The following is a 26927-nucleotide window of genomic DNA, read 5'->3' as shown; positions in this document are numbered from 1 at the left end:
GAATGAACCCTCTGGATTTACTGTCTCCATTTGGCTTTATAATTCCTGAATTGTTACATCCTTATCATCATCGCTGTCTTTTCCCCATCAGGGCCCTAAAGGTGACTCAGTTTTTGGTCCACCGGGCCCTCAGGGGCCACCTGGTCCACCAGGAAGAGGTTATGATGGGCAACCTGGACCACCAGGGCCACCTGGGCCTCCGGGACCTTCTCTATCGGGAACTTACCGAGGCACACAGAGTGAGTTGTAGTCATAAACACACCAAATAATCAAGGTGAAGTGTGTGTTGGTCTCATTCAAGTTCGTGTGATTCTCTTAAAATGACAGCTATCAGCATTCCTGGGCCCCCGGGACCACCTGGAGTGCCCGGACTACCTGGATCCTCCTCTGGGGTGAGAGGATCTGTGACACACTCATATTTCTGCTTTGCTTCCTGATTAGCGCCAAGTCAAAAATAACCTCTGCTGGACTTTGACTCACAGGCACACGTCTGGTGAGATAAGATACAACTATTAATTAATAACTAGTGTCAGGAAAAATAAAGTCATTCAGCAGATACCGCCTCCGTACAAGGTTGTTGTTGAGTTCATAAGTTAGAGGTGAGGTAATTTAATCTTATTAAAGAAAATCATTCTGTTGAAATACAGTTATAAACCATTTTGGGTTGCCAGATGAAACAAAACACATTTATTAGCAGTGTGAATGAATGGATTATTATAAGAACTGTTGAGAAATGTCTTATTGTTTTGTGTCTGCAGGTGACTGTGCTGAGGTCCTATGACACCATGAGAGCCACAGCTAGAAGGCAGCCTGAGGGCTCTCTGGTGTACATCTTAGACCAAACCGATCTGTACCTACGGGTCCGAGATGGAGTTCGACAAATCCAAGTAAATCTTTTTGCCTGTCACGATCCCAAACCAAGCAGAATGACAATGAATATTTAAATAACCTGGCTTTCTCCATATCAATGCAGCTTTTTTTATCTTTCAGCTTGGTGGCTACATTCCGCTGGCCAGTGAAGATGTGAGTGTAATTTAATCTTTTTCTCACTTCTCCAGAATATAAACTCTCCCTGTGGTGACACATATTTTCCACATTATCTCCAGGGTAACGAAGTTGCAGCTGTGGAGCCCCCCCCAGTCGTCCCCTACTCCCCAGACCACCGCTCCAACACTGACTCCCAAAACCCCGACACTCACTCACAGCCTGACTCACATCATCCGACACACGCCGACCCCAGATACCCACCGAACCCCGAACCCAGATACACAACTCACCCGGACCCACGATACCACCCCGATCCACGGTACCATCCAGATACTCGATATCAGCCAGATCCACGGTACCCATCACCGTCAGATCCACGCTTTCCAAGCTACACAGACCGAATAAACCAGCCAGACGGGAGGTATTCTGTCCACACCGTCCATGAGCACCCTGCTTACCATGACACTCGCCACCCAGTCACGCCTCAGCGAAGACCGCCTCCTCCTGTGCCCCACTCTCCGGCCCACGATCACACTTCAGGCCCAGGGGTATGAAAGCCACACTCGCATATCGCAAAGCTGCGCTTTGATTTATCACAGGTGAAATTCTGTCACGTCACCAGGCATGTCGGTGTTTCCACAGCTCCACCTGATTGCCCTCAACAGCCCTCAGACCGGATCCATGAGGGGCATCCGCGGGGCAGACTTCCTCTGCTTCACCCAGGCTCAGGCCATCGGGATGAAGGGAACTTTCCGGGCCTTCCTGTCCGCCAGACTCCAAGACCTCCACAGTATCGTCCGCAAGGCAGACAGGGACCATTTGCCAATCATCAACCTGAAGGTACTGAGTGAGGGGCTTCCATCCTGGGAATTGTAAGAGTTAGATGAGCAGATATCACACATTACCATTAACTCTACAAATAAACACTGCCAATGTAGGTCCAAATGCCTATTTGGACATAGGACCTGTCAGACACTGATACTTAAACACGACTAGACCTGAAGGAAAGAAGCTTAAATGGAATATCTTGGCAGATTTTTGAGCTGTGTCTTTTGTCTCTTGTTTCTCAGGATGAGGTTCTGTTTGACAGCTGGGACGCCATCTTCAATGACGGCAGAATAAAGGATAGGGTGCCCATCTACTCCTTCGATGGCAAGGACGTTCTCACTGACAACACATGGTGAGCCAAACTCACAGAAACACACTGAGTGGCTGAAAAGCGACGTTACAGCAGCTGTGTAACGCCATGACAAAGTCACTGAAAGCTCACCTGTTCGCTCCCAGGCCAGAGAAGATGATGTGGCACGGCTCGACCAGCACCGGTCAGCAGCACGTCAACGGCTTCTGCGAGACGTGGCGCGTCGGCGACCAGGCGCTGAACGGCATTGCGTCGTCGCTGCACAGCGGCAGTCTGCTCCAGCAGACCTCCAGCAGCTGCTCCAGATCCTACGCCGTGCTGTGCATCGAGAACAGCGTCGGCCACTCCAAAAGATAGACACGCACACACACACACACACACACAACACTGGACAAAGGGAAATACCAAAGTGCTCAGCCAGACTTTTGTCCACTCATGCTCTTATCAATCTTTGCACTTTACTTGGTGCTCTGTAAATACATTTTTGAATTAATAATTAGTTTATGTCCATCAGCTCCTCTTATACGGTGCTACACAGGATCATCCCAAATGTTGAACCTAAGCTCAGGTGACTTACAGTAACCCCCCCCCCCCCCCCCCGGCAGCCATTTTGGAAGTCTGCACCTTTAGCGCAGACTACGCTTCCATAAGCGCAGCTTCATCAACACGCGTGTCGATATTAACACTGAAATTAGCATGCTTGTTGCAAAGCGACGATTGACCTAGAACACTGGAGGTGAATTGGTTCCTCTCTGTTGTTTTCACATCGTTTAAACTTAACTTTCTAGAATCTAACAGCGTTTAAGTTCGTAACTGTTTTCATCATTTTGGTTCAAAGTAGTTCCAGAGGTCTGAACAGTGTGGTGGATGGTTTCTCTAAAGTTAAAGGGAAACCGACGCCTCTTATTTAATACCAGTGCATTCAAATCTCAGAGCTCGGCGTTAATTCCTCTCTTTCACTCAAAAAAAAAAAACAAAAAAACAAAACATATCCAGCAACTTTTAAACATCCGGTAAATTTACAAGTCTACCAAAGTCTTCCTGAGCGATTTCAAAGCCAGATAGCGATTGCTCAAATCTGTTAAACAATCTTCTGGGTCTTTTAAAGTTGGCTGGGTGTTTGTTTTGAGGAGTTAACGCTGTGTGAGTGCATTGTAATGGTAATATGTCAGAGAGGATACACTGCTGTGATCTTAACCACCACTAAATAACCACAGAGCCAGAACTACGACAATATGACATATGTTGACTTTTTCCTCTCTCTTCCTGCCTGGAAGGAAAATATTAGCATGTTCAATTCACAGCTGGAAAATCAGTGTTAAAATAACTCAAAGCAGGTTCCCTGTGTCTTAAATGCATTAATTTAAAGTTCAGTATTTGCTGTGGTGGAAAATGCGCATCCATCATAGTCAGACGGAATTAACATGTTTCAGAGTCCAGCAGTGAGATAAACAGGATATATGAAATGGATGTGGTGTTTTTTTCTCTGTAACCCGCACGCCGTTTTTCATTTGTCTTACATGAGAGGATATTTTCAAAACGTATTTTTAAAAATGACAAAGGGATATTTATTTTTTATAAACTGTGCTTTTTTTTTTTTATAGTTCAACTACAACGTGTGATGTGAATGCTCTAATCAAGAGTCATAACGCGTCCAGCAAAAACCAACACAAAGATGCTGAATGCGTGTTGTTGTGATCCTGAAAACGAGTTTCCCACTGATATATAACAAATGGAATTAATCTCCAGATATGTGGAAAGGATTCAGCCATAAATGTTTGATGCACTGTTGCTTCTTATTTGTTTCACTTCTTATTTTGAGAGCAGCGTAATAAATGCACTGCAGCTTACTGGTGTCTCCAGTGGAGAGGACACAAACCTGAGTGTTGTTCATCAGCTTTCTGGAGGCTAAAGATGTTTTTGTGTTACTAACAGAGCCATAACTAATGCAGTATGACATATATTAACCCATGCAGATTATAATCTGTCTCTGTTTGTTATATGAGCAGCATTTCTGAAACGCTGCGCCTTCACTGAATAAACCTGTGTGGAATTAGTGAGTTATGTTGTCGGATGATGGTTGTGTGGAAGACTTCCTGATAAAGAGAGCGAAATCTGGGGGACATGCTTACAAAAAAAAACAAAAAAAAAAAACAACTGTGGCCTTTGTCTTCATGCTTACACAAACAGTCAACTCAAACGACCTTTGACCTAAGTGTAAATGATTCCACTGACACACTGGGAGAGTAGTAAAGTAAACACACTATGGCGATATCACCTCCATAACATTTTTTCTTTGCATGTGAAGGTGTGATTTCACTGTGTCCACCTGTTATCCAGTAAAATATGGAAAAACGTTATGTTTCCTATTCTGTAGCTGTGCTGTAGCTGGTATTCACTTCAGTTGGCATAGCATAAACTAGAACCAGTGTCCAATGTTCAGTGTTCGTATTTGTCACATCCACAAACATAGATAAAAAAAAATTTAATTTAAAAATGTCAAATTTAAATAGAATTAACCAAATTTAATGTTAGACGGTGCAGAAGAAGTTGGAGTTTGTTCCTGGAGCGTTTTACTTTAATTTCCCAACTGGCACCATACAGATAATGAGTGACTCACTTTGTGAGACAGCAGCCCTTTAGCTATGACTCAAAATCACTAGTTTCCTTCCAGGAAGATAAACTGCTCTCTGCAAAATGTGAATGCTGTAAATGCTGAAAAAACATTTTAGTCTTCAATGGACAAAAAGTCTCATTTACATATTTTGGATTTTCTTAATTAATTCAGGTCAAGTGTGGGAAACAGAACTGTGAACATGGAGTCATGGCAGCAGTGAAACATGAATTTGTTGACATTTAGACATAATAGCACTAAATTACCTATTAGCTTTTCTCTGTGCTGTATACTCGGCCGAGCTCATCCCATGAGGCAGAATGGCTCCGTTGTAATTTCCTTACAACTGAGTCCAAGATTGAATTACAAATAAATCAAATCAAATACATCTTTTATTGTCTTTTTAAAACAAGCGCGCCAAGACGAAGTGGGTAAAGTGTGCGCGCGGTGTGTACAAACGGAATTATCGTGCAGAAGCAAAAATTTACAATAATAATAAAAAAAAAAAAAAAATCTGCCAATGCCCTCTTCGGGGCTCCCTACCTCCGCAACAGATACACAGACCCTCTATTTTTGCCGGATGCCGAAGCGCGGCGCATAAATTACGCACACGTGCACGGACAAAAAATATGAAATTTACGGTTTATTTTCAAAATAAAATACTCCGTATTCGCGGCGGATCGTATTTTACACCTTGAAGACGTCATAATGGGCGGGGACAGACCTGAAGTGTACAGGTATCGTTTCTCCCCGTTGACTCCATGGACGAGAAGATGCCGATTCTGTGGATGCTGCGTGGAATACCACTGCAGGAGTAATTGCAGTGGATAGTAAGTTACTAATTTGGTCCAAAAAATGCCCCCTGGATGGCCACAATAAACTCTTTAAATGGTTTTGTGGTTCTGTTTATAGAAACTACACTCGGCTATATCGCGCGACTGCGCGTGATTTCGCGAGATCTCGCGAGCCATCGCGATTCCCGCTGTCCGGCTGAGCCGCACCAGTGCGCGTCAGACTGCACAGGCCGACCGGTTGCCTGCTGGTCACAGCTCAGGGCAGTTATCGGCGCCCTCACTGAAGCTGAAGTTGAAACAGCTGGGCGTGTTTGAATTGTTTGACGTACCTGAAGTCCAAACGGAATTCCTGGATGAGGTTAGATTCACCGATGAAGGTAAAGTAACTGACTCTTTCCTGTCTTTTTTTTTTTTTTTTTTTTTTTAATTAAACTGCTAATAAAACTGCTCTGAAGTTATATTGCTCTCTGAAGGGATGTGTTTTTCATTTTAGTATAAAGTTGTGAAGGCTGTGGCCACAAAGTACAGACGGTTAGGCGTAACTAGACGGATTCCTGTTTACCAGCATCAGCACAAACTTAGGTTTTCAGATGTTTAAGCAACCTTCAACAACGTCATTTGGATGATTTACCCCGTACAATGTGACAACATTTGGAGCTTTTATGTTGGGAAGAGAAGTGAAAATATAAAGGCCATTAGATTTTTCTTCAGTTTAATACGGAACCTAAAATCGGTACAACCAGTGGCGGAAAGACGTGAAAGTCTTCAAAATTTAATTCATGACAAAAAATACATCAGCCTGAAAGGACCCGTCGGATCCAAGCTGGCTGCGACATGATCGTCTTCACCAGAAAGAAATGACTCAAGAATCCTGTGACAAGAGTTTAATTTCCTGTTTGTCATTTCGTTTGATATCGCACGTTCTACAGAAAACTGAAACTTTTATGTTCAGGTTTGAATGTGAGAATAACTTGTAATGAGCATTTTTACACAACCTTGAATCTGAAACAAGGTCGTTTAACCGTAAAGCGCTGTAAGAGTCGGTGTTGATGAAACGCAGGAAGACAATGTTGTAAACTCATTTATCACTTCGCAGTGAAACTTCTGGAATTTCACTCATACAGTTGGATAAGTTGGTTCTTTTGAAGTTACAGTAAGTGATTAGTCTCACCAGATTATAAAATGCAGTGGTTAACTGGTTATTTTTGGGTGTCAGAACATTTTAATCTTGTTATTTATATATATATATTTATATATATATATATATATATATATATATATATATATATATATATTTTTTTTTTTTTTTTTTTTTTTTTTTTTTTTTTTTTTTTTTTGACATCATAATGTTTGTTGCCTAAACAGATATAATCTAAGCCGGTCTGCACTTATATGTTTTTGCTACACTGCAGACGTGACATTAATTTTTCTTCTGAATGAAGTTGTTTTTTTGTTTGTTTGCCTGTTTGTTTGTTTTTTGACATATGTGTAAAGGAGTAAGAGGGATTCGTAGCGATGGATCTGTCTGAGGGGATTGACGAGGGGATCCTCCTCTCAAACACCTCCTTGTTTGGGGAACATGAGAGGACCAAAGCACAGAGGTGAGCAGCATTCACACGTTACACACCCTAATCCTTTTTCTTTTTTTTTTTCATCTCTTGTTCGTTTCCTTCACACTTCAGTTTTTTTCCAGGTAGGTTATGACGAGTGAAACCACCAGGCTTTATTCAGTCATTTCTCCTTGATTTCTAGCAATATTTTGTTTGGATGAAAACCTTAAAGGTCCAGTCCAGAAAACAGGTCAATGGTCAGCCATTTTCTTTCGCCACTCTCCATTAAGGAGAGTCCCTGATATCCCTAATTTCAATTTTGAGGTCACATATAATTTCCATCCTGCTCAGATAACTCAAGACCAGATTCTTAACCTTCCTGACTGACAATTAAAAGTACAACTTGTTGTGTTGCAGCCCAGAGTGGCAGCAGGAGAGACCGCCATCTCCTGTCCCCTTCGTGTCCACGAAGAGCGAACATTCAATAGAGCCACCTCTTGCTTTTCAAAAAGCATCTGAAGCAGAGTGAGTCAATGTTATTATATTGGCCTTAACAATACAACTAATCTTGAAACTGTCATGGTAATTTCAGTTCCTTACATCTGATCTACTTGAGATACCCCAATTCCCTTTTCCTGACTCGGATGTCAGATCCTTTTGGGTTTTTAATTATGATGTCTAGACCTTTTAACACAAACATACAAAACCCTGCAGGATACCTCCAGTGTGGACCACACCCAAGGGAGTCAGCAACAACTCCTACACCAGACCAGGGGGTGTGAAAACGCACCTTTGGGTTGAGGGGGTTCCTCAAGTACAGATGTTTAGCTCTCCCTATGCTTGGTGTCTTTCTTAATTTTTACCGCTCGTGTGATGATCGACCTTTTCTTTGCAAAGAAAATGAAACTTGTCGGCCAGCAGAAGTCTCTTTCACTCTTCACCAGCAGCAGAGAATCTCCAAAACTTAATTACTTTTTCAACTATTTGTCTGTCTTAGGATCCTGGAGAAGCAGACGGACTCTCCTGTACCAAGCTGTGTGTCCCTGAAGAGTGATGTCTCAATGGAGCCACCTCTGGCTTTCCAAAAACAGCAAGTCTCTGATTAACAATGCAAAGAACTGGACTCGTACTTGCAGACTTATTTAATGCGGCTGACTGATGATTTTTGTGATTTGCTGACTTAAATTGATCGCAAAAACAAGTATGAAGATTAATATTCTGACTTGTTCTCAGACCACAACAGAAGAGTCCAGAGGTTGACAGAGATCAGTCTGACGTGGAAGGTGGAACAGATGTGGACTCCATATTTATGGTGTGTACAGATGCAAGCACGTAGAGCAGCGACTACAAAATAAAACTGTTGTAGACTGAGGCTTTCCCTGGAAGACAGATGTGGCATCAATTTATTGTTTTTCCAGCTGCTCGAGCGGAAAATTGTAAGCTTCGTGAGGGACGAGCTGAAGAGGATGCTGAAGTCTCTAAATTCAGCCCGCCCAGGCGACGAGGTGATGGGGAGTGAGGAGGAGGAGTGGAGGGGCAGCAGGGAGGCCCTTCTGAAGATCGCACTCTTCTTCCTGAGGAAGATGGAGCAGGAGGAGCTGGCTGACTCCCTGCACAGCAGTAAGAGGATATTTTCAGCTGCAACATGGAAAAGGAGAGTAGATTTAATGCCCATATAAATATTTTACTGAATAGTGAATAAAGGAAACTGACCTATGTAGGCAATTATTCATGATGCGGACGTTTTGTTATGGACTCAGCACTCATTACTGGTGCTTTCAATCAAGTTAGCTCCTCATGCTAACATTTACACATTAGTGAATGAACACACTGACTAATCCAATCCATTCAAGCCTCATTTACAATTACACCACTCTGCAAGCTCCCCAAGCCAAATCCAAAGCATGGCAGACTTCTTCTGGTGACTCCGATAATCTTTTTTATGTATATTTGCATTTTTAAAATGAGCATGAGGTGACCAAACTGGTTTCCAAAGTCAACTGGATGCAGATTTGAATAAATCATGATTGACATGATGTGATTTGTAACCACTGAAGAGGTGAAAATGTCATATTAGGAAGGCTCTCCATAAGTCAAAGAAGAGCAGGGCTCTTTTAATCAGGTCGTCTTGCTCCACCCTCTTCTTTTGCAGTAGATTAATTGTGTTGCCGCCATCTGATGTTGTTTTTAGTAAAAGACTTTAAATGAACTGAACATTTGACCAATTTTTGTTGTTGTTCCTGCAGAATCTCCTACCTCATGTCAGAGTAAACTCAAATATATTTTAAAGGAGAGGTTCCAGTGTTTGTTTGAGGAGCCTGGTAGAGCAGGAAAGCCAACCCTCCTGAATCAGATCTACACGGAGCTCCACATCACAGAGGGAGGGAGTGGACAGGTCAATGAGGAACATGAGGTCAGACAGATTGAAACAGCATCCAGGAGACCAGCTAGAGCAGAAACAACCATCAGATGTGAGGAAATCTTTGGAAGATTGCCAGGAAAAGCTCAACGGTGCAGAACAGTGTTGACAAAGGGAGTGGCTGGCATTGGGAAAACCGTCTTAACACAGAAGTTCACTCTGGACTGGGCTGAAGACAAAGCCAACCAGGACATAGAGTTCACATTCCCCTTCACCTTCAGAGAGCTGAATGTGCTGAAAGAGAAGAAGTTCAGCTTGGTGGAACTTGTTCATCTCTTCTTCACTGAAACCAAAGAAGCAGGAATCTGCAGCTTTGATCACTTCCAGGTTGTGTTCATCTTTGACGGTCTGGATGAGTGTCGACTTCCTCTGGACTTCCACAACACTGAGGTCCTGACTGATCCTACAGAGTCCACCTCAGTGGACGTGCTGCTGACAAACCTCATCAGGGGGAAACTGCTTCCCTCTGCTCGCCTCTGGATAACCACACGACCTGCAGCAGCCAATCAGATCCCTGCTCAGTGTGTTGACATGGTGACAGAGGTCAGAGGGTTCAATGACCCCCAGAAGGAGGAGTACTTCAGGAAGAGGTTCAGACATGAGGAGCAGGCCAGCAGGATCATCTCCCACATCAAGACTTCACGAAGCCTCCACATCATGTGCCACATCCCAGTCTTCTGCTGGATCACTGCTACAGTTCTGGAGGAGGTGTTGAAGACCAGAGAGGGAGGAGAGCTGCCCAAGACCCTGACTGAGATGTACATCCACTTCCTGGTGGTTCAAGCCAAACTGTGGAGCGTCAAGTATCATGTAGGCGTTGACGCGGATCCACACTGGAATCCAGGGAGCAGGGCGATGGTTCTGTCTCTTGGGAAACTGGCCTTTGAACAGCTTCAGAAAGGAAACCTGATCTTCTATGAATCAGACCTGACAGAGTGTGGCATCGATATCACAGCAGCATCAGTTTACTCAGGAGTGTTCACACAGATCTTCAAAGAGGAGAGAGGCCTGTACCAAGAAAAGGTCTTCTGCTTCGTCCATCTCAGCGTTCAGGAGTTCCTGGCTGCTCTATATGTCTTTCTGACTTTCACCAACTCCGGCGTCAATCAGCTGTTTCAAACAAAAACCTGGTGGTCTAATCTCTTAAGGGACAAATCTAAACTGTCATATCTCTTCCAAATTGCTGTGGACAAGACCTTACAGAGTCCCACTGGGCACCTGGATTTGTTCCTGCGCTTCCTCCTGGGGCTTTCGCTGCCGACAAATCAGAGACTTCTGGGAGGGCTGATGACAAAGACGGGCTATAGCTCACACGCCAGTCAGGAAACAGCGGAGTACATCAAGAGCGTGATCAGGAAGGATCTCCCGCCAGAGAGGAGCATCAATCTCTTCCACTGTCTGAACGAGCTGAACGACCGCTCTCTGGTGGAAGAGATCCAGCAGTACCTGAGCTCAGGAAGCCTCCTCGCAGCCAGCTTCTCGCCGGCTCAGTGGTCAGCTCTGGTTTTCATCTTACTGTCATCAGATAAAGACCTGGATGTGTTTGACCTGAAGAAATACTCTGCTTCAGAGGAAGCTCTTTTCCGGCTGCTGCCTGTGGTCAAAGCCTCAAAGAAGTCTCTGTAAGTGTAGGGGGGGAAAAAAAACAAATTCAGGTGTTAATCTTGAACCACAAGCTGCAGCTCGGAATATTTACACCAACAAAAACATGCGCAGAAAAGTAAATGTGTTGTTAGTGTGTGTCTTCACCAACAGCAGAGGAAACACTGTTATCAAAAGCTTTGAACTACTGACAGAAAGAAAAGTCAAAGTCAAGGGGGCAGATCAGAAGTCTGGGCAAACTGGGCATTAATTACGGCCCATCATTTAGTTACTGAGAGATTTCAAGTTGAGGGCCAACTGGCAAATTAATGACAAGGAACATCTATCATTCACAGATTAATTGGGCATAAATGGATGAATGTTGGTTGTTTTTTGTTGTTGCGCATTCAGGCTGACTGGCTGTAGCCTGTCGGACAAAAGCGGTGAAGGTCTGGCATCGGTACTCAGGTCCCAATCTTCCAGTCTGAGGGAGCTGGACCTGACTTACAACAATCTGAAGGACTCTGGGACGACGCTGCTCTCTGTGGGACTGCAGGATCCACAGTGCAGGCTGGAAAAGCTGAGGTCAGGTCATGTTGTGCTTTCATATTTGGGACTGGGTTGACTCGTTTCGGAGAGTTAAACCTCTGTCATGCTTCTGCTCATGTCTCCAGGCTGAACCAGAACGGCCTCAGCGAGAAAAGCTGTCAGGGGTTGTCATCAGTTCTCAGCACCACGTCTTCCTGTCTCAGAGACCTGGACTTGAGTTACAACAACCTGCAGGACTCCGGAGTGGAGCTGCTCATGGCTGGATTAAAAAGTCCACCCTGCACACTGGAAACGCTCAGGTCAGGATAGAGTTTCAAAAGGTTGCTGATGCACCTGTGGTGTGATTCCATTTGGCTCATGCACTTCTCCTGCAGGCTGATTGGCTGTAATCTATCAGAGCAAAGTGGCGACGCTCTGGCTTCCAGTCTCAGCTCGTCCAGTCTGAAGGAGCTGGACCTGAGTAACAACGACCTGCAAGATTCAGGCGTGATGCTCCTCGTCGCTGGACTGGACAGTCCCAGCTGTACACTAGAAACTCTGAGGTAAGGTCCCCTTGGACACCCCGCTTTTAATCCCGTGTCTCACTGTGATCATTTAAGTAAAGCAGCTGGAATGATTCTGAAGATTCTTGTTGTTTCAGGTTGGTTCAGACAAGACTCACAGAAACGTGCTGCCATGAATTTGCGACAGTTTTCAGCTCGAAGTCTTCCAGTCTGAGGGACCTGGACCTGAGCGACAACGACCTGCAAGACTCGGGGGTCGAGCTGCTTTTTGCTGGATTGGCAAGTTCGCATTTTAGACTCCAGACTCTCAGGTTGGATCATATATGGTCTATGAAAATGAACACAGACTCTGAGGATGTAAACTAAAGGTTGAACATTTGTGTTTCCTTGTCAGGTTAAAACAAACCAACCTGACAGAGAGATGCTGCGAGCAGATCTCATCGGTCCTCAGCTCCCAGTCCTCCGGTCTGAAAGAGCTGGACCTCAGTAACAACGACCTGCAGGATTCAGGAGCGATGCTGCTGTCGTCTGGTCTGCTAGGTCCCCGCTGCTCACTGACAAGTCTCAGGTCAGGATACTCTTCACAGATTTTCTCAGGCCATAAATGAATCCACAATAACTGACAGTTTGTCATTAGCCTGCTATCAGGCTCGAGTTATTCAGGTTGCGAGTGAAAGTTTGAATTCACATAATTCCTGACCTGACCTGAGTGGTTCAGGGGATTTTAGTTTTTATTTAGCTGAAATGAAACAGAAAAACAGAAAGCATTTTGTTTTTTTGCCTCAGCCACTCGCAGAAAACATTTAAATTTCAACAATCACCTCCCCGCTGATTTGTGAACCTGCCACAAACCGACGACAACAAATCAGGCAGAAAAAAACTAGAATTTCTATTCCCCTCCTTTAAAATGTTGCCTCAGACTTTTGCAGGCAGTGGTTTTCATGCAGTCTAATTTCTTTTTGGTTGGGGGTGCTGTTGTTCCTTCAGGCTGAGCGGCTGCAAGTTGTCAGAGAGGAGCTGTGACGCTCTGGCCTCAGCTCTCAGCTCCAGGTCCTGTTCTCTGACAGAGCTGGATCTCAGCAACAATGACCTGCGGGACTCAGGAGGAAAAGCGCTCTCTGCTGCGCTGAGGAATCCACAATGTGTACTGGAAACTCTTCGGTGAGATTTCATTTTAACATGTGCCTGTGCACTCTGCATCTGCCTGTGTCCCAAGTGAAATTATTATATTCCTCAGTTAAATACTGTTATCGTATTGAGATCATTGTACGTAGTTATATATAAGTTAGTTAGTTTAATAAGTCAGTTTTTGTGTCACAAGGGAAATACATGCTTTTGTTGATTATTTCTGATGCAGTAGTTGTAAAGTTAACATGCTGTGATGAAACAGCAGACATGTTGCAAACATGATCTTTCTCCTGAAATGATCGTGTTTGAACCTTTTTTTTTTTCATATTGATGCTGAAATTCACAGAAATATAAAGGGAAATGTTTTTAATTTTTTAGGTTGAATCAAACCAGGCTCACAGAGAAATGTTGTCAGGACATGTCATCAGCTCTGAGCACCGAGTCGTCCAGCCTGAGAGACCTGGACCTGAGTAACAACGAGCTGCGGGACTCGGGAGTGAAACTGCTCTCAGCTGGACTGAGTCCACACTGCAGACTGGAAATATTCAGGTAAATAGCAGTTGTTTGTGTTGTTGTTCACACCGTGCTTTTCTGTTCATTTTTGGCAGCAGGAGCTTTCCAACTAATGTGCATGAGGAACTAAAAAAAAAAAAAAAAACTCCTCAGTTTTGCGTGTTTCGCACTTGCACAGGTTGTCAGGCTGCATGGTCACAGAGGAAGGCTGTGCTTCTCTGGCCTCGGCTTTGAGCTCCAGCCCCTGCCACCTGAGAGAGCTGGAGCTGAGCTACAATCATCCAGGGGACTCAGGGGCAAAGCTGTTTTCTGCCACACTGGAGGATCCACAGTGGGGACTGCACACTCTCAGGTGTGGAGGAGGGGAGGGGGGGTTGTTTCTGAAGCTTCCTGTCTCCATGCTGACCCGACTGTGTTTCATATCTTCCAGTGTGGATCATGGAGGCGTTCAGCGGTTGAAACCTGGTCTGGCAAAGTGTAAGTGTGTGAAGTGAATATTTACACCACGAATGTGACACCCACCCACTGCAGACATGCCTCTACATATGTTGTCTTCACCTCCAGATGAATGCGAACTCACACTGGACCCAAACACGGCTCACAAAAACGTCGTCCTGACACAGAACAACAGAAAAGTGATGCTGGCGCTCGAGAAGCAGCCGTATGCCGATCACCCGGACAGATTCGACTGGTGCTACCAGGTGCTGTGCACAGCTGGCCTGGCTGGTCGCTGTTACTGGGAGGTGGACTGGAAAACAGGGGTTGATATCGGCGTGACTTACAGAGGGCTCAGACGAAGGGGTGCACGTGATGGCAGCAGGCTTGGGTGGAACGAGAAGTCCTGGAGTTTGGAGTTGACTGATAAATGTTATTATGCCTGGCACAATAACATCAGGACAGCTCTTCTCACTCAACCCTCGGCCGCCTCCAGCAGAGTCGGCGTGTATCTGGACTGGCCTGCTGGCACCTTGTCCTTCTATGGAGTCTCATCTGATTCTCCTGTTCACCTGTACACCTTCCACTGTGCATTTACTGAACCTCTATATCCAGGATTTGGGTTTTTGTCGATGGACTCATCAGTCACCTTGTGTTAGAAAACCTCTTTAATCCAAACTATTATTCATATTACAAAGCATAGTAATATGAGAAAAGCTTTGTTTATATTTACTGTATAAAAATGTACACAATCTAAAATTTATTTATTTACATAATACATTAAAAAAATAAAATCTTTAGCAGGTAAAATTTGGAAAGCACGACGTGGAAAGCAGGTAAAAATCTTTAGCAAAAAAAATTTGCATCAGTCTTGCTAGTGTGGTTGCTATGGTGACAATCGGTGGCACCTCAGGGTGCCCTGCAGGCAGGACCAGCAGCAGCCAGCAGTTTGTAGTTCAGGCCAATCACGATTGAACAGAACCGACTGAGGCCCACAAAGTCGGAGCACATGATGTTGACTCCTCCCCCCCGTCCTGGCCTCTGCTCGCTCAGCCAGCCGAGCAGCAGCGGGAGAGATGCCACGGTCATCGCCCTCATGGTCTGCAGGGGATGGTACAGGACATAGGAAAGGTCCTCCGTCAGGTTTAGGCCCAGGGCGAAAAAACGATCTGCAAAACAGGCAGCGGAATCAGGTCACATGACCTCTAGACATAGAACAGGGTGGGGGGATCAGACGGACCTGGAATCGTGACATAGAGGTGACTTACATTTAACCTTCAGAAATATGACGCATCATCATCGATTCAACTGCTGTCGTCTATTAAGGAGTTTAAAGTCAATATTACAGTACATTTTACCTGCTAATAAAGCTATATTAATTACACAGACAGTGGAGAATATATATATATATATATATATATATATATATATATTTTTTTTTTTTTTTTTTTTTTTTTATGTTTTTTTTGGGGAGTTGATTTGTATGTACACACTGCATTGACGGTTAACTGTTCAGTTATATGTTAATATAAATTTTCTGTTGACCACAATATTGTAAAATATTTTTTACCACAGTAAAAGATTTGAGTACTTCTTCTGTCTCTGCCTACCTGGTGTTCCTTTGCTCTTGTGGGCTTCCAGGTAAGCGATCACCTTCTCAGGGTCTGGGCTGTTAGCATAGCTGAAGACAGAGTGCACCCAACATTTTTTTTTATTCTTACTATTTTTTTTATATAAATTTGGTGAAAATGACAGGGATGCATGACAATAAAAACATTGTGCATTTGAGATTAAAAAGAAAAAGCAGCACAGTGCATTTTACTAGTATGGTACTTCTTCCCACAGCTCCTTGTGCTTCAGCACCACGTCGTGCTTTCCATAGGAAACAATGACCTGCTGACCTTTGGACTGACAGGAACGCAAGGTGAGACTGTCCTGCACACACATGCCCACTTCATTAACAGCAATCGGGGAAATAAACTTTAAAACTTTAAAAATAAAAGCCCCTTTTCAAGAGAGCGAAAGGTGCTGTACGTTAGTTCATTCGTAGATTCTTGCTTTTACCTTTGGGAAGCAGAGTTTGTCTCTGAACAGCTTGAGGATGTACTCCACAAGACAGCCGTGATCTTCGTCAGTCAGCAATTCAAAATGCGAGCAGCATATGATGACGATCTCTCGAGGATGAGCGTCCAGCCAGGCAGCCAGTTCATCCAGGGCCTCCTGCCAACACACGAATCTGGCTTTATGGTAGAAGCTGAAAGCAAGGTTGGCTTTGTTCGGTTTTAATGTGAGGAGAGTTTTAGAGATTGTTAAATTCTACCTTAACTGTGATCAGTGTGTAGATGCCATGGGCGAAGAACAGCCTGTCATCTGCAGCCGGTTTCTTGGCGATCCGCAGGTCCAAGTACCGAATACCGAGATCACACTGATCACTGAGCACCGATTGCTGCAAACGCACAACAATAAATAAGATAGATTATAGAATGCACTTTGGTTTTGTCTCTAAATAGTAAGAGAAGGAAATGTGAATTAGATCATATTCATGTTTTACCCAGAAATGCATTTAGTACTCAGACGGTCAGATTTAGAGGAAGTGGTGACAGTATGAGGAAGTGTTTTGTTTTTCTTTGATGGTTTTGTGCAGCAGTGAGTCTTTAAAGTGTTGGGGGCCAGACTCTCACATTGGAGCAATATGGTCGGGGTTCAGCTGGCCCCCTGATGTTGACCCCTGATGTTGACCCCTGATGTTGACCCCTGATGTGGACCCCTGATGCGGACCCCTGATGCGGACCCCTGGGCTCCGTGTGTGCTCCTGTACCTGTGTGGTGGCCCAGCGGTCGATGCAAGGCCGAGTGCAGCAGGGAAACAGCCTGTCGCAGACTCTGAGGAGGGGAGGCTCTGATCCCAGCACAGGAGAGGACTTATCCAGGCAGAAGGACATGCTGTCATGGCTCCCTGGACAGAGGGGAAGGAGGAGGAGAGTCACACAGACACAAAGCCATGAAGATATTAGAGATGTGTTTTTAGATGAACTCAAATATTAAGTGCTGTGTGTCCTAATAGTATGTGTTTTACCGGGGATGGCCAAACTCCACAGCGGGACGTCCAGCAGCTCGTCCGGCAGACTGGACATCCAGTCCGGGTTCCCTCCGAGCGGCCGCCCCGGTGAGTCCTCCATCTTTCATATGGCTGGATAATTTCTGACTTTCGTTTTGTGTCTCAGGACGGAGGTCTCTGCACCGTTTCCCCACATTCACTTTTTTTCCCCAAAATCTTCCGGGTTGACTCAAATTTTTATCAACAAACCGACATTTCCGGTTCTCATTTTCAAAATAAACAATAATTTCCAAAGCTAAATGAGCGTTCGCACGTATTCATAAATAACAACATTAAACGTATAAAAACCGGCCAATTTATAGTACAAATGTACAATATTTAGCTTTTATTCGCCCACTATTCGTCATCATATGATCTCGAGAATACAAAATTGTTACTCCAAATGACCAGTAGATGGCAGCGATAAGTCAGTTTGAAGAAATATTCAAACAGTTCATGTTATCAAATTCAACTTTTCAGCTATTGATCTGTCACACCCTATTCACCAGTTTTATCTATCCATCCATCTGTCTATTCAGATCCTAGAGTTTATATCACATTTCATATGGGTGTGTGTGTTTTGCTGTGTATTTGTGCAATATAAATGTAACTTTAATATACCATCTATACTACGATAGTGTGTAGATGTATAATGGTAAGTGAAGGGACATTGAACCCTACTGAAGCTCGTTCCTCCACGTGATCTCCATTACTTATTCCATTCTATGATTAAATTATACTATTATTAGTTTAATTTAATGTATAATTTAAATACGACTTTGCTTTCAACAGAATGAAAAGCTTTGCCACCCAAAAAGACCAGGAGAAGGCCATCCACATTCATCTCCTGTCGATGATGACTGTCATGATCTTCTGACCCGACTCCCCAAAAGGAGCATTAAACAGCTGCAGGTCATTCAGGTCATCGATATTTCTTTGAAAATTTAGAGAATATAAACTCAAGTCAGGACTAAACATGGAGAAGCAGCATTTAGCTTTTATTCTGCAAACAAGTGGAACAAACTGCCTGAGGGAGGTTCAATCAGCACCAAACCTGCTCTTACTTTTCTCTGTACGTATGCTTTTGTGTATGAAATGCGCTGTATTAATGAACTTGCCTTCCATCGAGTGTTTTCCCTCGTCAACCATATACATGCTCTCCGCAGTCATTGGAGTCACACATGGACAGATTACTTCAAATGAATGTTTTAGTTGTAAGGCTAAGGACAAACAAGTGGCTGCTGTTTAGTAGTTAGACTCTATGACGTGCCTTTTGCCTGAAACATTCAAGGAAAGGGTTGTTTTCACAGATGGGAATGAGCTCCATCACTCATTCAAATCAGGCCTGTATCCGGAGCTGCTGTTGCACGGTGATGTGGCCTCATTCAACTTTTATCTAATCAGAAAATCTCGTTAGATGCAGAGCCCCTTCTCATTTGGAGATAAGATCCAAGATGGCATTATTTTTGAAGTGGAACTAAGGCATAGGTCATTGGTCATGACGGCGAACAGCATGAATATGACCAGGTGAAGAATGTACAGCATATTACTGCGAACTAAATCTCATCCTGTCTTATTTCAGTTGGCAAGCACCATTATGAGTCATATCAACAAAAAAAAAAAGAGAGAGACAGTCTGGTAAGTATCATCTATTTTCATTTTCTGCAGCTCTTTGTGATCTGTCATCTTATATTTCAGTGGAGCGATGTACCTCAGAAATCGCTGTAGCATGACAAAAAAACAACGTCAAACTTTTTCAGAAGTGCAAAAGTCATTCAGTCCGCTTCAACATATTCACTGGGATGGTTCATACTGATGGTTTCGCTGTCATCCCGTCACGTGGCGCCGTCTAAATTCTGCTGATTTATCAGAATCAGGATTTTTTTTTTTTTTTTTTTTAAAAAAAAAAAGGACTTGGCTTTGGTTGAAAACACAATTGAAGGAGGTAAATAAGTAAAAATGTTTTTTAAAAAGAATGAATACTACAAATACTGTTGATAAATGGAAATGTGCAAAGACAAATATGCTTCATATGAATAGCTATTTAACTCAAAGTGTAAAATAATGACGTGACCTCTTGACCTTCCTGAAAGCCGTACGATATGTGCTTGAGGTCCGTTTACTCACCTGTTTCAAGATTTTCAACCCGATCACACATTCTTGATGAGACCAACCAGTTTAATTTGTTGTGGCAGAGCTGTATAGGAAACATTTCGTGAAATTGATGCAAGCTGAATTGTGGACGTTGAGCTGAGCTACAAGGCTGAAGCCAGCATGGTCAAAAGATCAACAACGACAACAAAAAGACTAAAAGATTAAGAAAGTCTTTCAATGAATAAGAATAAGTAGATGATCTGCTTTCACCAATGATATAACACGTGATCAGCAGGAGGGGAAATGAGCCGACCCTCCATCCTGACAAAGCATTCACCTGTGTGGTGGCCACATGGGGGCCTAAATGGAGTCCATCACTAGATTCAGCGTTTCCTGGGATTGGTCAGCGGAGATGAATTAATTATGGCAAAGAAGTAAACATAAATCGCCCGGTCCAAATACATCACTGTGGGGCCTGTTTAAAATGAACAAATTTATTAGATTATGATTTCTTGGAATGTTTTGTACGGTTTGTACCGTTGTAATTTGACCCAGGAATTTCAATTTTTGAGGAATTTTTTACGACCAATACCATGTTCACGATGGTTCATTGACCTGGGAAGAACTTTTTACCAGACGTGTATGATATGTTGCATTAGTTCTACACATCAGAGAAAATGGACTCATTTAGTATAAAACTGGGTTCTTCTGGGGTCTTGATGTCATTCGAATGCTGTTTGGCTCTTTGTTATTTTCAGTTTTGTGTGTTACTTGTCCTGATCATGAATAGTTTTTGATCTTGTTGTTTTCTGCCCCCATGTTGGGAAAGTTTTCATTTCAAAACTCTGGCACAAATTCTGAAAATCAATCAATTCTGAAAAGGTACGACAGAGTACAACAAAGCAGCCAGAAAACGCACACCTCTGCCAAGTTTACGCATTTCTCTAAATCTGCCCCCACCTTGACAGTGGAGAAAAATGTGTCAATTCACCATCTGTCTTTTGATTTTCTTTAATTGAGCCTGTTGCCAAGCAGTTGTGTATTTTGATGTGTGTCTGTAATTAGTGAATCCATGTGAGAGGAGATTTGTTTGAATTTATAGCTGTCTGAATGTAAACTGACCTGCCCACTGCCTCCACCTTACCGGGTCACATTCTTCTCTAATTTTATAAAGCAGATGGACTTCAGCACTCGACACACACCTCTGGTCTCGGTCTGCAACCTTCGTCCTGCTCTGACATCCAGGCTGTGCTGACAGGTAACGCCTTATCACTCATTTTCTCTACTGCCTTGACTTTATTCTTATTTTCTGCTTCACTGTTCTCTATATTTCTCCTCTTCCCTTTGTGCATTTTCCAGGCATCCATAATAATTCAAGAGAGCCCTTGGGATTTTAATGCTCAAATCAAATTTACCGTGTGATATTTAGAAATTCAGAGGATTGCTTGAGCATCATGTTATTTCAGTGAATGGAACTCGTGTTGATTGAGATGTAAGGCTTATTAAGGAGATGTAGATTGGTAGATAATGGAGGGGGAGGCACAGAGGGCCCATAGCAACGATGGGCTGCGAGGGGTTCATTGAAGCACTTTAGAAACAGGGCTAGCATAGTGTAAAAGGTTTTATCAAGCAGGATAGGTGGCTGAGTTCGTGGTAAGGAGGGGTTTGGAGATTTTTATTGGGGTATAGAGAATCGCAGTGGGTTTATTTGTGTGTATAATGGGTTTATACAGGGATTATGGAGTTTAGAGAGGCTTTAGAGGTGTTAACAAGGGGTTTACAGAGGAACGAGAATAAGAGAGGGTATGGAAATGGGAGGTTGGTTTAGTTTGAGGTATGCGGGCATTCGTGGAATATGGATGTTTTATTGAGGTTTTTTTTTTTTTTGTTTGTTTTTTTTTTAAGTAACGGTAATCACCACAGTCTCACATGGGACAGGTTGGTGGGTGGAGTGTTTTTTTTTGTTTGTTTGTTTTTTTTTTAAAGGATTACACTGGGGCTCAGAGTAAGTATGGGGTCTATAGGGCAGTCAGAGTTTAGGGAGGAGTATACAACGTGCAGGGGATTTCTATCAGGGCATGGAGGGCTTTGTTGGATATCTAGGGGGTCGAGACGGATTCAGGCTGGTGACTGAATAACAAGTGACATCAGAAAGACAAGTAGTTATGCTACAATCAAAGGTTTTCTTGCTCAACTACAAAATCCTTGATATACTCTCCCCTCACTTCAACCTTCTGTTAAATTGAGTTGCACAGCTGTTGTGTCGCAGCATATTTGCACCCAAATATTCTACGCTGAGCGTAATCCAGGATTTGTGGAGGTTTAGAGGCTTTTTGGAGCCGCTTGCTCAAGTCCTTCTAAAAGGGGGGAAAGTAAATGAGAAGTTTTACCCGCACCATCCTGAAATACCAATTTTATTTAGAAAGTATTGCAACGAGCCTGACACATGATCCTAAGATCTGGGGCAGGGGGGAAATTACAGACACACAGTTTTAAAGTGGAATGAGCAGTTTTGTCTGAACTGCAATGTCATGAGTCAAGATGGAAGTCATTCAAAAGGGGTAAGTTTGCGCTGATGACCAAAATGTATTCCCTAATTATTGTTTTCATTAATTTAAATTGCCTTGTTTTTCCTTCCTCCTTGCGCTCATTCACTTTGTTGTCAGGGCAGCTTCACTGAGTCTGTGATGAGACAGTGATCATCATCTGAGCCGTCTGGTGACGGTTTGGGTTTATTGATGTTGTCACATGCACACTGAACAGTTTCCCCTTTAAAGACTCTCCAGCTGTCTAGACAGGATAGATTTTTTTTCTCAACTTGATCAGTTGCATAAGATTTCATGGAGCAGTCTTTTTTCTTTTTCTTTTTAATCCAACACATCCCCTAATATTGAAATCCAGCTCTGATGATGCTGTTAGCGGAATAAAAATCTACAAAAGATAATGTTGGAGACATTTTTCTTTCTTTTTCCTCTTCTGTGTTGCCTCTTGCATTCTTCCCCCAACATTGTCTTTATTATAGCTTAATTATTCTTGTTGCTTTCCTCCTCCTCGCACTTCCATCCAATGCCTCTTGTTTTTTGGTCTTACCCATAACATCTCAAAACAAATTTTTGCTTCTGTAGATCAGCAATATCATTAATTTAATGCAATGCTAAATTGGATCTCCTCAAACGTATGGAACCAGACTTTAAAGTCACACATTTCCATTAATAGAGTGGAAGGTATTTACTCTACATTGTGTGTCCTTGTGGGTCCAGTTTCCCACATTCCATGGCCTAATTTGTTGTATGTAGTCCTAAATTAAGTTTCCAGTACTTTCAGAGGGCCTACCCTCCTGGTCAGGGAGATGCGATCTAATTAATTGGATCATGTGACACTGACTTGACAATGATAAAGGTAATCTGTCCCGCCTCAGAAGTTGTATCCAAGTATGAGATATTAAATGGTGCTTGATCTTGTGCGGGCCCCCAGTGGGCCAATTAGGGAATACACTATTTGCATTTGCGTCATCTTTACAGTCCTGTTGTTTGTCTCTATCGCACAGAAATTATTCGTCAACATGACTGAGCGCTACGACTGCACTGAGTGCAACAACTCCCTCTACGGGCAGAAATACATCCTGAGGGAGGCAGAGCCATTCTGCATTACGTGTTATGATTCCCTTTTCTCCCACAACTGTGAAGTGTGCCACGATCTCATTGCCTGCACCGGCAAGGTAACATTTTTAGTTAGCCAATCATGTATGCACTTTTCCAAATTTGATTTCAATTCCTCAAGTTGTATTTTCCCCCTCAGTATTTGCAACTGATAAATGGCAGTATTTCTGTTTGGTTTTGGCATATTTATTGCACCATGTCTTGGTGTTTTAGGGGAAGGCCCATCAGATTTTAATTTAGCGTATATTGGACTGTTTCCATAGGCCAGACCAGGCACATTTAAAAACAGCCATTCTTTCATTTTTCTGATCAAAGCAAACGCTCACTCCTTTTATTCACACTGAAGGATCTGTCATACAATGGTCGCCACTGGCACAGCGAATGCTTCCTGTGCTTCAAGTGCAACAAATCTCTGGCCGACCGGCCCTTCACCACCAAGGATGACTTGCTGATGTGTACTGACTGCTACAGCAGCGAGTACTCCTCCAAGTGCCACGCATGCCTGAAGACCATCATGCCAGGTGAGGGAACCGGTTGGGCCATCTGAGCAAAGGTCAGAAACCGATCAGACACCTCAGTGGAGATTTAAATATCAGTTATGAATTCAGCTGAGTCAACCCAAAAGCACATTAAGTGCTTTCAGTATTTTGGAGTACATCTGTGAATTCCTGATACCATCTGTGAATTGCAGCACTCATGCAATGCTAAAAGGAGGACACTGTCATCACCGTACTTTAATCTGCATACCAAGCATTCTCATTGTACTCTTGTGACACCAAACAGTTTGGAAGTAATGAGTGCCAAAAAGATTTATCTTTGCCTCATCAGATTTGTGACAGTAGGCAGATGTAGACAGGCTTTTCTGTGTGCGCGCGCTCCAGCATGGATCCTGTGTGGATGACACCCATGCATGCCGGCCCTCTGCAGTGTAATGTTGTATTTTGTCACAGGGAACACTCATGCCAGTTTGGCTTTCTTACACTTTAGCTGACTGTTATGAGCATGCAAACCAATTTTTCTTCAACTCGTGTGAAGGTCTTAAATTCAAAGATGGCCCGGGCTCTGTCCATCCTTTAATATCTTTTAAAAGGTTGCATTTTTGACTAATCTAATATAAAACCAACAAACAGGAACTGTGTTGGATCACATGGAAAGTATCTCAAGGGAGATTTAGGTTTTTCTGAGAAATATTTTGGGGTGTGTGCATTTATGCTGAGCACCATAATTGCCATTAGCTATAATGAGTTGATCCGATTGCCATCTGGATGGTTGCTCTAACTCAGTAAACATGTACATGCATAGACATAAAACAGCTTCTCTCTCTTGTGATAGCTATTAACTTACTTGTTACTGTTCTTAAAGCCATAATAGCTTAAGTGAGTTGCAGATCAGGAGCGACTGAGTGGACCCTCGGCAGCAGCTGGATGATGTGCAAAGATGGAGGTTCAATTGAAAAATTGCATTTGCTAGTGTGAAAACTCCTCTCTGTTTCTATTTCCCTTCTCTTTCCCTCCCACACATGCTTTCTTTGTATCTCTCTCCGTCCACCAGGCTCAAAAAAGATGGAGCATAAGGGCAACAGTTGGCATGAGAATTGTTTCACCTGCAACCATTGCCAGCAGCCCATCGGCACCAGGAGCTTTGTGCTCAAGGACTCGAACAACTACTGCCTGTCCTGCTATGAAAAGCAGTTTGCTCTGCAGTGCGTCCAATGCAAGAAGGTGCAGTAACACCAGCTGTGGTTTACATCCGCTTTTATCACCATTCACAAGCAGCTCGAGCTGCTTTTATGTTGCGTGGTCATCTCTTTCAATTAAATTTGATGATAAATCAATGACTTTCTACAAATGCAACTGATTTAGCTCATGGCGTTGCACAGAGGTCTCGAATGAGCAATTCCTCCATGTGTCAGATTATAACAAGATCAATATTCACTTTGAGAGACATTTAAAATCAAAGTAAACCTCTCGAACTCTGCCTTTAGATGTCCCATGGGTACCTCTGATATACAAGTCCAATATGTGATGTTTTTAATGGCTGAACAGTCCATGCACGGTCTATGAATTTCAAGAATCTTACCAAAGGTGTCTGGAAACCTGCAGTGAGGGAGGAAAGAAAACGGTTGAGGGAGAAAACAGTCATGGACAGATAACAGGTGAACAAGCAGTGTAGAAACTGAGGTGTCTTTTTATCCTGGAAGCTGTTGTGTGAGACAAAGCCAGGCTCAAACAGGATCAACGATAGAGACATTGAACTGCATGATCCTGTACCTACAGATGATGATTATTTTTGAAAGGGCTCTATTTTATGACTGCAGCTGTCAAAGTCAAGGTCCAGTTACTGGCTTTTTCTAAGGCTCTTCCTTCACATCCAATACCCTCTGTGGAAAAGAGGCAGATGTCTTATTAATAGGCTTTGCCCATGATGATTGGTTGTGCTTGAAGACTCTGGGAAAATGAAGGCAGTCTTTGGGATGTGATTGTGATGATTGTGTTACCTTCTCTTATCACCTCCAGCCCATCACCACCGCTGGGGTGAACTACCGCGACCAGCCCTGGCATAAGGAGTGCTTCGCTTGCATCGGCTGCAAGGAACTGCTGGCTGGCAAGAGATTCACCTCTCGGGACAACTTTGCCTACTGCTTTGATTGCTTCTGCCAGCTGTTTGCCAAGAAATGCGTGGCTTGCACCACCCCAATCAGCGGTAAATTATATACTGGAGAGTTCGGATTGTTGTTAAAGAAACAGCTACATAATCGCAGTAAGCAGGTGTGACGGCTATTGGATGCAGAATTGCCCAATTTTGTCTGAATCATTACACAAAGAAGCAAATTGAATAAATACTACCTGAAGAAATCATCCTTTTAATGGAGTTTCACATGAAAAGTAGACTTGAGTCAGTGAGTTGTTGTGAAATACAGATCAAAAGAAGGTAAAACGCATTAAATGCAATCAAGATCTAAACCCTGCATCCTGTGTGTCCAATCACATGCAATCCCCAAGTTATTCACAGAGGTCATGAGACTTGTGAAGCAGGCCACTCATCTCTCCACTTTGCTGCTTTTGTCTCAGGTCTCGGGGGCAGCAAGTATATCTCGTTTGAGCAGCGCCAATGGCACAACAACTGCTTCAACTGCAAAAAATGCTCTGCGTCTCTTGTTGGCCGAGGCTTCCTGACGAGCAACGACGACATCATCTGCCCTGACTGTGGCAAAGACTTTTAAGAGGTCTTTGCCATGGAGTTCGTCTGTATCGGCATGCACTGGTATTCCTCCTCTAACCTGACCTTTTGTTCCTGCTGAGTTGTTTTTTGCATTTGCTGATGATGCTTTGTTTCACGTAACAATTTCACACTGACAATAAATACTGCATGAATTGTATATCTTATGTTGAAATGAAAGCCTGTATGTGGCAGAATAACCGATTTTCATAGATTTTATTAAGAGTGTGAACTAATCCTTTTTGTTCTTATTAAAAGATGATACATTCTGTTTAACTGAACCTCTCAGCCTCAATAAAGATTTTCTTAATTTCATGGCTGCTCCACTGGCTCAGGGATTGAACTTGTTATTGATACAGTATAGGCACAACTGCATGGGGGATTATGAAAACTCTGCATTTAAATCCGTCTGCATCAGTTGGGGCAAAGATACCAAGGTTTGCTACCAAAACTATAAATTTGGTATTGTTTTATCATATGGGACGTTAAAATTCTAACTAATGGCTTTAATAAGAAACATTTCCAATGATTTCAAGTTCACTTACAGGTCATCAATGAATAATAATAGTATGTAATATACTATAAGTATCAGATGACATGACAAGTGATGAAAGCGCTGCATTAGTTCATAAAAATCTGAGATAGCAT

At 43.2% G+C, this 26927-nt stretch overlaps 4 protein-coding genes across 12 annotated transcripts in view; 3 read left to right on the top strand and 1 right to left on the bottom strand.

Moving 5' to 3' along the window:
• Nucleotides 1-4182, top strand: part of LOC115052212 (collagen alpha-1(XVIII) chain-like) — a 31940-nt gene extending 27758 nt beyond the window's left edge. For all 6 annotated transcript variants that reach the window (XM_029516256.1, XM_029516249.1, XM_029516233.1 and 3 more), the window contains 8 exons: nucleotides 92-239; nucleotides 328-392; nucleotides 759-887; nucleotides 991-1023; nucleotides 1107-1535; nucleotides 1630-1827; nucleotides 2058-2167; nucleotides 2272-4182. In XM_029516256.1, coding sequence (XP_029372116.1) covers nucleotides 92-239; nucleotides 328-392; nucleotides 759-887; nucleotides 991-1023; nucleotides 1107-1535; nucleotides 1630-1827; nucleotides 2058-2167; nucleotides 2272-2482 — 1323 coding nt within the window. In that variant the 3' untranslated portion in view covers nucleotides 2483-4182. The remainder of the gene's footprint in view (nucleotides 1-91; nucleotides 240-327; nucleotides 393-758; nucleotides 888-990; nucleotides 1024-1106; nucleotides 1536-1629; nucleotides 1828-2057; nucleotides 2168-2271) is intronic.
• Nucleotides 4183-5456: 1274 nt separating this feature from the next.
• On the top strand, nucleotides 5457-15603 carry LOC115056370 (NACHT, LRR and PYD domains-containing protein 12-like). Its single transcript, XM_029522749.1, has 18 exons — nucleotides 5457-5569; nucleotides 5652-5910; nucleotides 7028-7134; nucleotides 7501-7608; nucleotides 8081-8173; nucleotides 8317-8395; nucleotides 8502-8703; nucleotides 9330-11124; nucleotides 11495-11668; nucleotides 11758-11931; nucleotides 12007-12174; nucleotides 12273-12446; nucleotides 12530-12703; nucleotides 13123-13296; nucleotides 13642-13812; nucleotides 13955-14128; nucleotides 14207-14253; nucleotides 14341-15603. The coding sequence occupies exons 3-18, from the start codon at nucleotides 7049-7051 to the stop codon at nucleotides 14868-14870; spliced, it is 4323 nt and encodes a 1440-aa protein (XP_029378609.1). The 5' UTR covers nucleotides 5457-5569; nucleotides 5652-5910; nucleotides 7028-7048; the 3' UTR covers nucleotides 14871-15603.
• LOC115056378 (PI-PLC X domain-containing protein 1-like) lies at nucleotides 14573-17546 on the bottom strand. Its single transcript, XM_029522761.1, has 7 exons — nucleotides 17287-17546; nucleotides 17030-17166; nucleotides 16532-16657; nucleotides 16276-16431; nucleotides 16034-16146; nucleotides 15822-15892; nucleotides 14573-15380 (listed from the first exon to the last, which is right to left on the bottom strand). Exons 1-7 carry the CDS (start codon nucleotides 17387-17389, stop codon nucleotides 15121-15123), a joined length of 966 nt encoding a protein of 321 aa, XP_029378621.1. The 5' UTR covers nucleotides 17390-17546; the 3' UTR covers nucleotides 14573-15120.
• Nucleotides 16877-26594, top strand: LOC115056386 (four and a half LIM domains protein 2-like). 4 transcript variants are annotated; one of them, XM_029522774.1, is made up of 10 exons: nucleotides 16877-17376; nucleotides 18100-18228; nucleotides 18890-18945; nucleotides 20576-20659; nucleotides 22698-22800; nucleotides 22949-23119; nucleotides 23407-23581; nucleotides 24612-24781; nucleotides 25577-25763; nucleotides 26132-26594. In XM_029522774.1, exons 5-10 carry the CDS (start codon nucleotides 22792-22794, stop codon nucleotides 26281-26283), a joined length of 864 nt encoding a protein of 287 aa, XP_029378634.1. In that variant the 5' UTR covers nucleotides 16877-17376; nucleotides 18100-18228; nucleotides 18890-18945; nucleotides 20576-20659; nucleotides 22698-22791; the 3' UTR covers nucleotides 26284-26594. The 4 variants fall into 4 exon arrangements, with proteins under 4 accessions (XP_029378634.1, XP_029378652.1, XP_029378643.1 ...); XM_029522792.1 differs by lacking the exon at nucleotides 22698-22800 and having other exon boundaries at nucleotides 18100-18219; nucleotides 20579-20659; XM_029522783.1 differs by lacking the exon at nucleotides 22698-22800.
• Nucleotides 26595-26927: the final 333 nt, after the last annotated feature.

Source organism: Echeneis naucrates, chromosome 2 (genome assembly GCF_900963305.1).
Source record: "Echeneis naucrates chromosome 2, fEcheNa1.1, whole genome shotgun sequence".
Taxonomy (NCBI): Eukaryota; Metazoa; Chordata; class Actinopteri; order Carangiformes; family Echeneidae; genus Echeneis; species Echeneis naucrates.
This window is presented reverse-complemented; position numbering and strand designations above follow the sequence as displayed.